The sequence below is a fragment of the Cydia pomonella genome, chromosome 27 (genome assembly GCF_033807575.1).
Source record: "Cydia pomonella isolate Wapato2018A chromosome 27, ilCydPomo1, whole genome shotgun sequence".
Taxonomy (NCBI): Eukaryota; Metazoa; Arthropoda; class Insecta; order Lepidoptera; family Tortricidae; genus Cydia; species Cydia pomonella.
The window spans coordinates 4,883,144-4,897,056 of NC_084729.1; the positions used below are offsets into that span (position 1 = coordinate 4,883,144).

Below are 13,913 nucleotides of genomic sequence, written 5' to 3' on the forward strand. Positions count from 1 at the left end.
GACGGACAGACGGACATCACACGAGGAAACTATAAAAGTTCCGTTTTTGCGATTTTGGCTACGGAGACCTAAAAATGGGTTCCGAAAAGTAGCATTGAAGGTGTATGTTCAGTTTTTTATCTTGATCATGCTTGATTAATCTTCTTTAAGTAGGTAGACCCGAAGCATGAGGGAAATCTGTAGCAAAATCAAGCCCTGTATAAAATTTATCTTCTATTAAATCTAGATACTAGAGTCTTAAGCTAGATTATTGTGCCAAGTTACCTGTATTTTCCTCCATCCCAGCAGCGCCATGTGCGGGAACTCCTGTATGTCCACCACTTTGCCTCCCACCACGAGAGGTACAGTTGTGGGCGTGCATTTGCGCACGTTGATCTGAACCGGCTCAGGGCGGGGCAGAAGGGGGATAGCTTGTACCGCTTTTGTGCCCAGTGCTTTGTACTCGTCGCACTCTGAAAATGATATAAAAACATGAAAAAGTTGACTTTAGATCCACAAATCTTGTTTGTATGGGGTATTTAATATTTTTTTAAGTGACTTATTCATTTGCCCATAAAGCTATTATAGGTCTTAGCACATTGTTACAACTCAACAGCCACTCGACTCAAAATTAAATATTGAAAACGCGTCGTCCACTCGTCGTCCACTAAGGTGAACCAAAAGTGAGTTGAGTTGGTGTGGAATTGGTATAGTGTGCGAAGACCTTATGTCTGCATATCGGTAGAGAGGAGGCCTATCGGACGTCCTAGGTATCGTTGGGGTGATGCTGTTGAAGCGGGCTTGCACGATCTCGAACCCAATAACTGGTGGGAGATAGCACAGGATCGAAACAACTGGCGTATACTCGTGTCGGACGGCAAGTCTTATTTTGGCTCGCTGCGCCATTAAGTAAGTAAGTAAGGTTAGCAACGCGATATCCGTTCGCGTTGCTAACCTTACGTTCCGTAACCTTATGTTCCTTTGTTGTCCAGTAACACATGTCAAGCAATTTTTAATCTATTGAAAGTTTTGAACGCTTTATCAGTGCTTATATTCTCTTTGCGGTTATGAAGCGCTTATGTCATAAACAAAAACCTCACTGATACCCCAGGCGTATCAGGCGCAAGTGAGCTAATGTAAATCTTAATAGAAAGTGTGAAGGTTCTTTGACAGCGTCCGCCATGACACCTATAGTTGTCCTTGGCGCTGTGGGCACGACTAGTAACGACGATTGTAGGTTCTTGGCGTTCATAAGGTTATTTTTTTTATCGATAAGTATTTGAAGCATTCCATGGGTTGTCAGTCCGTACAAACACATTTTATTTCGTGTAGGTATAAATTTTTCGGTATTTTAAGGCGATGTTTATTTTTCTAAGCAATTGTATAATCATTTTTTTATCCAAATAGAACTGCTATACATGCGAATCTTCAGAAAAAAAAAAATATACGAGACAACGGTAGACAAATGCATGATATGCTCCTTGCTACAAAAAGCTGTTTAATTTCTAATTAAGTATTTGGTAAATACTTACTTCTTTCCGCCAGCTCTATATACCTCTTCTTCTCAACATTACTCATATAATCTTCATCAGGACCAATAATTATCTCCGGAGTCGCGTCATCATCAGGAAACGCTATGGAATCTTCATCTTTCGGCCTCGGGTTAACCCCAAAATTTGGCCTCTTGGTCACCGGCCTGTTCGTTATAGGAGGCCCATTCGTAACTACAGGCCTAACCCCTTTATTAAATGGGTTTTCTGTCGTATAATAATTATTATTAAAATTTGGTTTTTGCGTATAATAATCGGCGACATCATTTATTTTTCCATCATATATATTATTATTATATTCTTGTAAATTTTGAGGTATTTTGTTGGTTGTACGTATAGTGGTTTTCTTTTTAGGTTTAACTGTAGTGGTAAAGTTATTCGTTATGTTCTTTTTTCTTCTGTAATCGTTTTGGTTTCTGTCTAAATTGAATTGTGGTAAAAAGGGGTTATTGTAGAGATCAAGTTCGTATGATTTTGTAGTTTCTTCCCGTTTTGTAGTTTGCCTGTATGTTTTCTCGGGTCTTCGGGTTGTGACCGCTGACCCGTATGACGGTTGATTCGTTGCAAATGGTTTGAATCCTTGAAAGAAATCTGTAAAGATAAAAAGCAATATGTTAGCTTTAATACATACACACATAACACAATGTCAATTCAGTATACATTATTTTTAAAAATACATACAGATTTAGTGTTTTCATTTGTTTTCGTTTCCAAAAGTGAAACAGATTCAGTCGTCGGACTTGAGAAGTTCGGACTTGGTTCGGACCGTCAACATCTCCTGAGGATGCCTCGTAAAGAGGCGAAACACGTGTCGAGTTTTGGTTTTTTCGGTGGTGGGTTTTTATATTTATTTGCGAATTTATTTTTGCGGTGCGACGGCGGTAACATTAATTGCATGTAAAAATACGCAAGTAAGTATAACGGGTTAGCACTGATTGACTAGCAGGTTATCTTTTCGCGGATTAGCAAAGTAATATTATTTGTTTTAATTCCAAAAGTGAACCCTTTTGATCGCGACGTCTATGGTGTACGGCGCGTCGGCGCGCGTGAATAGGGAATGAATAGGGAACCGGTAAAAAATTGCATTTGTACCTCCAAATGCCCATAATTTTAATACTCCCTAAAACTGCCGGATACGGTGTCAGGATATCTTATACCTTTAAACGAGCAATTCTTGTATTATATATATATTTCTGTGATCTCGGAAACGGCTCTAACGATTTCGCTGAAATTTGGCATATCGGGGTTTTTGGGGGTATACAATCTATCTAGATTAGTCTTATGTTTGGGAAAACGCGTGTTTTCGAGTTTTCATGCGTTTTTCTTACGATGCAGAATATGGTTGCTAATTTCGTGTTGCCGGCCACTGTCCGTCTGGTCCAGCGGGTTAAGACGCGGACTGCTAAACGAGTGTTACGGATTCGAATCTCGCCCGGTGACTAACTTTTTTTTTTATATATGTTCAAGTTTATATATATAGACTAGTTGTTTTAGACTAGTTTAATTTAGTAAAAAAATGTAGTTAAGATTATCACCTATACACCACCATATTACAATAAATAGTTATAACCGAGCAACGCTCGGTCGCCCAGGTACTGTAACACTTATTGGACTACGATATTTATTACTTTTTTAGAATGAAGGGTTTTTTTTTGTTTCTTAGGGCTTGTGCACTTCACGAAAAAATCACGACAGATCACGTTGGGGGAGGGAGACCTCACGTGTTCAAACACGTCAAAAAAGTAGCCGAAAAAACCTCGCGTGATTTATGCACAAGCCCTTATGTACCTACCTTGTGTGTTGTAGTTGTGTACCTATAAACTATAAACCAAGAGTGCAATGTGCTCACATGATTACCTAAATACCTAGACGATATAAATAGCATTTACAAGGTCTAGCTTCCTACCTATAAGTAGGTATAATCATTGTGTTATGCAATAAAATAACAATTTACCGTCGTTTGCATAAAAACACCATTATAACGATGACGCGGGAAATATGGCCGCCGTTTATATAAATATGGATATTCATTCGAACTATAAAAATCTTATTTTAATGTGTTATTGAATCTGTGTATCTCGACCGTTCTTACTAAGGATTTCAAAAGTAGAGTCAGGCTCGTAGGTATATACGTAGGTCACTAGATAAGTTTTGCAATTAGACAAATATGAAACAATGAGGTGACTTATTGCATATATTTTATAAAACTATATTTCCATAGACAATGTTTGGGCGGAAAAAATTAACTTTATTTTTAAATGTACTTATTAAAAAATAGATTTTAACTTTGAAAACGTAGGCGTGGGCTAAGGACGATTTACGCATATTTTATACATTTTAATTTCATACAAAGTTAAGATTTTTTAATGAGTAAATTTAAAAAGAAAGTAAATCTTTTCCGGCCAATCATTGTCTATGGTATTACGGTTTTAAAAAGTATAGTGACCTATGTATAATTTCTAGCGAACATGTGCACATGTTTCGTAACGCCCGTAATAGTTATTTTCACTACACAAACTGGTAAAGGCCCTCTTGATTGTTCAAAAACTAATGAGAAAGCTCGAAAGTTGCATTTTATCCACATGTGGGGCAAAAAAATGATGATGCTTGAGTTGTTTCTTTATGTTAGCTAGTGAATTGACTTTTAAATGACGATTTTGGATGTTTTTTTTTAACACGATCATTTGGATTTGATTTGGTTTGATTTTTTTGGTATTTTATAGTAAGTATTTTCCTCGCGTTGGTGTAATGAAATTTTTTCGGTTCATTCGGAGGCAAAGTTTGTTTACCTAATCCTCGTGTCTTGAAACCCTCACAACGCTCAAGATTCTACTTCTCGAACCACTCGTTCTTCAATTGCTCGTAGTTCAATTTTGCAATGTTTCGTTTGTCCGCGTATCAGTATCAACGAGCGGTTAAACAACAAATTTGCCCCCATGTAAAACAAATAACTATTGCTCTTGTTACCTAAACCAAAAACTCTAAAATAAAAACAATAAGGTATAGTTAATGAATGGAACCGATCAATTTATATTTTAATATAACCGATTCAGACTTTTAAAGTTCGAATTGGCTTCCTGGTGTTTCCAATATTTCTACGTTCAATGGGCCCGGGGATTTTTCTGAGAAGAAAAATTCTTATTTGCTTTTACTCTCGATTTTTAGGGTTCCGTACCCAAAGGGTAAAACGGGACCCTATTACTAAGATTCCGCTGTCCGTCCGTCCGTCCGTCCGTCTGTCACCAGGCTGTATCTCATGAACCGTGATAGCTAGACAGTTGAAATTTTCACAGATGATGTATTTCTGTTGCCGCTATAACAACAAATACTAAAAAGTACGGAACCCTCGGTGGGCGAGTCCGACTCGCACTTGTCCGGTTTTTATACTTAACCAAAAATAAATAAAATAAAGAGTATTTTTTGTACGTCATATAAAGTTTTATATTGACCCATCTAATGAGTACGAACTTAGGAACTGATTTGTCTTTAAAGTACCTATGTTTTCCTTATTCTGCTTTATATTTCTGTATATATATATCATTTGCGAGATTAAAGAGTAAAGCCATACCACCAGGGTGGAAAACGTCCGTCTGTACGTCCCAGATACCGTTAGAGACCCCACCGGCGTGAAGTCGCCTAGAATAGTGTTCTCAAATCTCAGTTGGGTACTCCGGTGGCTGACTGGCCATCTCTAGTGTTAGAGGCCAAGATCCTTTTTGGGTCACTGAGCCAGTCAAGTGGTATGCTTTAAATTATCATAAATCATTCACGATACGCTCTGTGAAGCTATGTAACGCGTTGCCATCTCGCTGAGGTAGTGTCAGTCGCCCAGAATAGTGTTCTCAAATCTCAGTTGGGTACTCCGGTGGCTGACTGGCGATCTCTAGTGTTAGAGGCCAAGATCCTTTTTGGGTCACTGAGCCAGTCAAGTGGTATGCTTTAAATTTTCATAAATCATTTACGATACGCTCTGTGAAGCTATGTAACGCGTTGCCATCTCGCTGAGGTAGTGTCAGTCGCCCAGAATAGTGTTCTCAAATCTCAGTTGGGTACTCCGGTGGCTGACTGGCCATCTCTAGTGTTAGAGGCCAAGATCCTTTTTGGGTCACTGAGCCAGTCAAGTGGTATGCTTTAAATTATCATAAATCATTCACGATACGCTCTGTGAAGCTATGTAACGCGTTGCCATCTCGCTGAGGTAGTGTCAGTCGCCCAGAATAGTGTTCTCAAATCTCAGTTGGGTACTCCGGTGGCTGACTGGCGATCTCTAGTGTTAGAGGCCAAGATCCTTTTTGGGTCACTGAGCCAGTCAAGTGGTATGCTTTAAATTTTCATAAATCATTCACGATACGCTCTGTGAAGCTATTAGACCAGCGGTTGAACAAAAATGGGTTTCGATAATATTAAAGTTTTTTCTTTTTTGATATGTCATTGGGAGTATGTTAAATAATACTTTGGTAAAAAGTTAGAAATTTTAAGGTTGAGCTTTCGGTTATATTTAAATATTTTAATTTTTGCTAATAACTAAGTAAATATAGAATTAAAGTTACAGAAAACTTTAGCATATCGAATAACACTTCAATTTATGTACAATTTTCAGTTTTTAGAAATCTGGAACAGCTGCTTTCTAGTAAACGTAAAAACACGAGTTATTTTGTAAATATAGAATTAGAGTTGCTGATATTGCAAAATTACGATATTATCGATCAACTTAGTATTCTAGTAAAAAGTTAGACATGTAGACAATGTGCTTGTCTAGATATTGATTTCAGGTTAAGCAGTATAGCTAATATTGAATTAAAGTTTGTAGAGTTAATAATAATCGATCATCAACAATGATCTCAGTTACTAAACAAAAATTTAGAAATATAAAATCACGGCGACACTCATTACTGATATGTATGCATTCCTTGCTTATATAAATACGTTACGTTTCAAACGCGCGGCAAGTTTGCGCGCGCCGCGCGCTGTGGCAGGAGGCAGCGAACAACGGTAGTGGGGAGCGGGGTGCCCTTGACTGCGTCTACGGTCCATCAAAAATATTCCTAAAGCGTGTTTTAAATTAATAGCAATAGAAAATTGTTATTTTGTTGTTACTATAATAGGTATTGCCCGCGGTTTCGTTCACGTAGAATTCGTTATCGCGTTACATGAATATTATTTATTTATTTAAACTTTATTGAACAAACAAAAAAAAAACACAAATGGCGGACTTAATGCCAAAAGGCATTCTCTACCAGTCAACCATTGGGTCAAATAGAGACAAAAAAAACACATTCTCATACAGATGACCACCCTTCCTTGTACCATTTTAAAAGCCAGTTGCAGCTTTTCTTTCCCGATTTTTTTCAGATGTTTGGACTTGGTATTTTTCTCGCGATAGTTATTTGTTTTAAGGGGAATGTTGTTGTTAACCGCTAATGCTAATATTGATAACCGATAGTTATATAGAGATACGTTATAAGGTATATGCACCCTCATGTTATTTATTTCTGATAAGAAATAAATGTAAGACAAAATTCACAGTGATACATTTCAAGTAGGTTGCCTTGTAAGATTGCGTACGGATAGTATTTTTGTTTGTTATTTCACCGTATGATATATCAAATGAAAGCTTATTTGAAAGTTGCCGTATTAAAAAAGTTGGTCCAGTTAATGGTCGCCTAGATTAACCGATTTTTATATAAAATGTAGGCAACCATGGACTGGACCAACTTGTTAAAAATAAAAAGGCAACCTAGTACAGTTAGTAATATAGTACCTGGGCGACCGAGCTTTGCTCGGTTATAACTATTTATTGTAATATGGTGGTGATAATGTACATAAACTTAAAAAGTAAAATGTGAACTGACAATTATTATTATTTACAATCGATTTTAACATTACAGCACTTGTCACAGAGTAACGCCATCTATTGTCGATTTCTCTTATTACATAGGTCATTTTTTTTTACTAAATTAAACTTGTGTAAAACAATAAAAATTAAAAAATTATATAATAACTTGAACATATAAAAAAAAAAACAAAAGTTAGTCACCGGGCGAGATTCGAACCCGTAACACTCGTTTAGCAGTCCGCGTCTTACTCTTAACCCGCTGGACCAGACGGACAGTGGCCGGCAACACGAAATTAGTGACCATATTCTGCGTCGAAAGAAAAACGCATGAAAACTCGAAAACATGCGTTTTCCCAAACATAAGACTAATCTAGATAGATTGTATACCCCCAAAAACCCCTATATACCAAATTTCAGAGAAATCGTTAGAGCCGTTTCCGAGATCACAGAAATATAATTATATATATATATATATACAAGAATTGCTCGTTTAAAGGTATGAGATAAAATAACTTTTCTTTTGATATATCATGTGACGTTTTCGTTGACACACTAAAAGCACAGTGTAAAAAGTAACAGTGGGCCGACGCCTTTGATGTTTGCGTAAATGCCGACACCGCTCAAGGTCTCCGTACCTACCTAGGGTTATCACAGACTTACACAACTGCCCAAAAGAGGATGGAAATGTTTTTAGTTTTCATGTTGTATGATGTATGTGTACTAATTTTACAAATGACGTCCATTTTGGAAATAAAGATGGCGGACGTCACTTTTTTGAAAAAGTCGTCATGGGTGTTGTTTTCTGGGTTTTTAGGGGTGTGGATTTCAAAAATGGCATCTATTTTGAAAATAAATATGGGGGACGCTACTTTTTGAAATGGGTGTCGATGTGTGTAGCCGAGATATCAACCACCTTTAATTCTAAAATGGTCTCTATTTTTGAAATCTGCACCAACAAGAACCGCCAAAATTGACGTCATTTTTGTAATTGGAACCCCGAGGAACCTCGGAGATGACACCCATATCGATTTTTAAGAAAAATTAATGTCCGCCATCTTGGATTTCAAAATAGACGTCATTTTCGTAATCGGAATCCTGAGGAACCTCGGATATGACACCCATATCGACTTTTAAGAAAAAATATGTTCCGCCATCTTGGATTTCAAAATGAACCTCATTTTCGTAATCGGATCCCCGAGGAACCTCGGAGATGACACCCATATCGATTTTTAAGAAAAATTAATGTCCGCCATCTTGGATTTCAAAATGAACGTCATTTTCGTAATCGGAACCCCGAGGAACCTCGGAGATGACACCCATATCGATTTTTAAGAAAAATTAATGTCCGCCATCTTGGATTTCAAAATAGACGTCATTTTCGTAATCGGAATCCCGAGGAACCTCGGATATGACACCCATATCGACTTAAGAAAAAATAATTTCCGCCATCTTGGATTTCAAAATGAACGTCATTTTCGTAATCGGATCCCCGAGGAACCTCGGAGATGACACCCATATCGATTTTTAAGAAAAAATAATGTTCGCCATCTTGGATTGCAAAATGGACGTCATTTTCGTAATCGAAACCTCGAAGAACCTCGGAGATGACACCCATACCGATTTTTAAGAAAAATTAATGTCCGCCATCTTGGGTTCCATAATGGATGTCATTTTCGTAATCGGCACCCTGAGGACTTTCAAAAATAATGAAAACATCAAATACTACATGATACATATACAAACAGAAGCAAGAAACAATTTCTTGCTTTTTAAAGTCTTAAACTACTCATAATTTCTTAAATAAGTTATAAAACATGTCCGCCATTTTGAATTTGAAAATTGATATCATAATTATGATATATTTTTGTTTACACTGAGACAAATAATTAGCACATGTCGTATGAAATATTTTAATTGTGTGTGTTTTTTTTATTTATTTTTATACTAGGTACGTCGGTGGCAAACAAGCATACGGCCTGCCTGATGGTAAGCAGTATCCGTAGCCTATGTACGCCTGCAACTCCAGAGGAGTTACATGCGCGTTGCCGACCCTAACACCCTCCCACCCCTCGTTGAGCTCTGGCAACCTTACTCACCGGCAGGAACACAACACTATGAGTAGGGTCTAGTGTTATTTGGCTGCGATTTTCTGTAAGGTGGAGGTACTTCCCCAGTTGGGTTCTGCTCTAGATCTGGAATGACATCCGCTGTGCTGTGCCCTACCACACAGAGCCAGATGACATTTACAATGCCCATACCTCTCTTATAATGCCTGTGCTAAAAATGTGATTGCGAACTACCTGCAATAACTATACAGTACCTGGGCGACCGAGCTTTGCTCGGTTATAATTAACTATTTATTGTAATATGGTGGTGTATAGGTGATAATCTTAACTACATTCTTTTACTAAATTAAACTTGTCTAAAACAATAAAAATTAAAAAAAATATATATAAAATTGAACATATAAAAAAAAAAAAGTTAGTCACCAGGCGAGATTCGAACCCGTAACACTCGTTTAGCAGTCCGCGTCTTAACCCGCTGGACCAGACGGACAGTGGCCGGCAACACGAAATTAGCGACCATATTCTGCATCGAAAGAAAAACGCATGAAAACTCGAAAACACGCGTTTTCCCAAACATAAGACTAATCTAGATCGATTGTTTACCCCCAAAAACCCCCATATACCAAATTTCAGCAAAATCGTTAGAGCCGTTTCCGAGATCCCGGAAATATATATATACAAGAATTGCTCGTTTAAAGGTATAAGATAATTAGGCATTAAAACACTCGTGTGATTTTTTTAAGAAACTCACTTCGTTCGTTTCCTAAGCCCACACTCGTGTATTTTAATGCCTTTTATTATATAGCAGTAACATAAACTACTAATATATGTTGAAAGTAAGTACAGGCGGCTAACACAATGGTACCAAAAGACAAAAGTTTTGAAAATGTAATTTTCATCATCGTCACTTGGCTGTACATTTGAGGGCCTATCGCGAACCACGTTCGACGTGTTACCTCTCTGTCGCACTTGTAAATTCGTACGTAAGTATGACAGGGAGGCAACACGTCGAACGTGGTTCGCGGTAAGCCCTCTGATGCCACCTCCATTAGTCTTTTGTACGCCGGTATAGCCTTCGACTGTATAATCTACACTTTTTATGGAAACGTAGTTCCTCCTTCCCGTAGAAATATTTAACTTTCCCATGACCAAGAAAGATTATTTGCTCGCAGTTATTAACTGCTCAATTCCTCGTTTTTTCTCTGTTACTAAGTCAGTACAGTACATATATCAAACATTTTTCACTCATTTTGAAGTCATAATAACTTTTATTCTATAATTAAATTCATGTAATGTCCGCATCTAATTTATGTGCACGATAAACAAACAAATGAATGATTTGAAAGAAAAGACAAACAGCGCTTGCGAAGCTGAGCGGGGGGCGCGGGCGGGGCGAGGTATCTATCGCTCACTAGGTCGGCTACGATAGGCTCCCGGGCGCCGAGCCGACATGTTGACGGACCAGCGCGGCGTGGTTATGAATTTCGCGCCTTTTTAAGTTGATTTTACTATTACAATGCAAGCTACACACAGATATTTCTACCTTTCTATAAAATGGCTGCATATATTATTTTATAGTAATAGACTTATCTCTACGGACTTTAATTCAATATTAGATCTTACAGGACAAAAAACGCTTATTAATTGTAAAGCACATATCCTATTCTTCTAATTTTTTGCCTTGCCTATTAACTTAAGAATTTAGATATGATATTGTGGATTTTTCAAACTTTAATTCAATATTGACAAAATAATAAGCTAATTTGAGTTTGACAAAGTAGCGCGTTGATTTTTTTTCTAAAAAATTGATAGCATAAAGCCTCATACATATTATAAAAGACGATGCTTAAATTTTGTACTTTAATTCAATATTCAAAATTCATCAATAAAAATACATAAATACCTTATTTATATCTAACGCTCGTTCTAAATTTTCTTCATATATTACAAATATGCTTAAAAATATGTCCCATACCAGATAAACATCACTTTTCACTCTTTAGAATTATCGAAACTTATAGGGCAAAAATCCGGTCCCACTATTGGTCTATATGTAACGCGTTGCCATCTCGCTGAGGTAGTGTCAGTCGCCCAGAATAGTGTTCTCAAATCTCAGTTGGGTACTCCGGTGGCTGACTGGCGATCTCTAGTGTTAGAGGCCAAGATCTTTTTTGGGTCACTGAGCCAGTCAAGTGGTATGCTTTAAATTTTCATAAATCAGTCACGGTCTCACGGTACGCTCTGTGAAGCTATGGAACACGTTGCCATCTTCGCTAAAGCAGAGTCAGTCTGTAGCGTCGCTGAAGGCAAAATTAAAGAGGTTATGGCAATCAAATTAATGACAATTGGATTGACATATACAAGCGCTGGTGGCCAAGCGGTAAAAGCATGCGACTTGCAATCCGGAGGTCGCGGGTTCAAACCCCGGCTCGTACCAATGAGTTTTTCGGAACTTATGCGAGAACTATCATTTGATATTTACCAGTCGATTTTCGGTGAAGGAAAACATCGTGAGGAAACCGGACTAATCCCAACAAGGCCTAGTTTACCCTCTAGGTTGGAAGGTCGGATGGCAGTCGCTTTCGTAAAAACTAGTGCCTACGCCATTTGAGCCGTGGCAAAATGCCGGGACAATGCGAGGAAGAAGAGAAGGATTGACTATTGACATATTATCTTAGTTTGTCTAACATTTCGTATGTATCTCTCTCAGTTACTTAAAGGTCAGCTGGAAGAAATCCATTAAGGAGATAAGTTCCCCTTTGTACACATTTACTGTATTCTTTCTGTGTTATGTACTTGTGCAATAAAGTGTAACTACAACTACTAATAGTCCGTTTGGTAGATGCCTACAATGTATCTGCTTCGCCTTGTGGTATTACTCGCCCTTAAAGTCGAAATTCATATAAGTAGTTTATCAAAAGTCGACAGTGCGTATGAGTCACAAGCAACAACACTTGATCTGATCACCGTTGAGCCTTATACCTTTGCTGTAAGGTTTACGATTCGTCATTTAACTGTGTGAACGATACATATCGAACTAAATATGGATTTCTCGTTGATCGATAATGAAGGCAATTTTTTAAATGGCCGAGGTCTGCCTTAAACCTTAACCTTTTCTATAAGGTCCAAGGGCTTCTTAGTATTCGGAGGTACGTAAATAATACAGGATGAAATTTTAACCACCAGTTATACTCTGCGTAGTAACTTCACTGACTGACTGAGGTCATAATGAACAACTTTTATTATGGGACCAATTTCGAAATCGCGAAAAAAAAATGCTGTTTCATACATTCCGGCTAATGTGATGCCGCTGCTTTCTATGGGACAGCCAAACTATTTTTGAGATTTTTCCATTAATAAAAATTGTTCCGTATGACCTATGAAGTCACTATGCATAGTATGGCTGGAGGTTAAAATTTCACCACTATACTGTCTGTAATCTTTTACAAAAAACCAGCCAAGTGCGAGTCGGACTCGCGCACGAAGGGTTCCGTACCATCTATAAAAACGGCAAAAAAATTACGTTTGTTGTATGGGAGGCCCCTTAAATATTTAGTTTATTCTGTTTTTTTGTATTTGTTGTTATAGCGGCAACAGAAATACATCATCTGTGAAAATTTCAACTGTCTAACTATTACGGTTCATGAGATACAGCCTGGTGACAGACGGACGCACGGACGGATGGTCGGACCCGGAATAGGGTCCCGTTTTACCCTTTGGGTACGGAACCCTAAAACCGAAGGGATTATTATAGAATATAATTCGCAAATAAACATTAAATATTTACTATCACCGGCGTGTAAACAACAATATCACCGGTTGAGCACTTCGTGGAACGAAACGTGTCTAAATCAGTGGGCGCGGAAAAGTTCGTATGGGAAAATGCCGTATGTACAGTCAGCATCAAAAGTAGCGGATGAAACAACGCGCCAAAAGTATCTGATATTCCGGATAACTTTTCCAAATATAGATAAATTTCTAAAATTCGCGTACAAATAATAAATAAATAAATATTATAGGACATTATTACACAAATTGACTAAGTCCCACAGTAAGCTCAATAAGGCTTGTGTTGAGGGTACTTAGACAACGATATATATAATATATAAATATTTATAAATACTTAAATACCTACATAGAAAACACCCATGACTCAGGAACAAATATCCATGCTCATCACACGAATAAATGCCCTTACCAGGATTTGAACCCGGGACCATCGGCTTCGTAGGCAGGGTCACTACCCACTAGGCCAGACCGGTCGTCGACAAAAGGTCGGTCGGTGTACAAAAGTATATCTTTTACAGTCTTAGTTGTTCTTTATTAAAAACATCACTTTTTGTTATGCTGTTACACAATGGTAGATACTTATGAAGCGTTACTTGATTCGCTACTTTTGATGCTGACTGTACTCTATGTACTCATACTAACTGTAATATGTAATACGATTTTGGCAAAAAATTCATTTTTGGTACAAGCATT

General features: G+C 37.7%; 1 protein-coding gene across 1 annotated transcript in view; it reads right to left on the reverse strand.

Moving 5' to 3' along the window:
• LOC133532412 (serine protease Hayan-like) overlaps nt 1–13,913 on the reverse strand; it is a 50,100-nt gene that overhangs the window by 6,920 nt on the left and 29,267 nt on the right. The window contains exons 3-4 of the mRNA XM_061871061.1: nt 1,512–2,120; nt 265–452 (exon numbers count right to left, since the gene is read on the reverse strand). Coding sequence (XP_061727045.1) covers nt 265–452; nt 1,512–2,120 — 797 coding nt within the window. The remainder of the gene's footprint in view (nt 1–264; nt 453–1,511; nt 2,121–13,913) is intronic.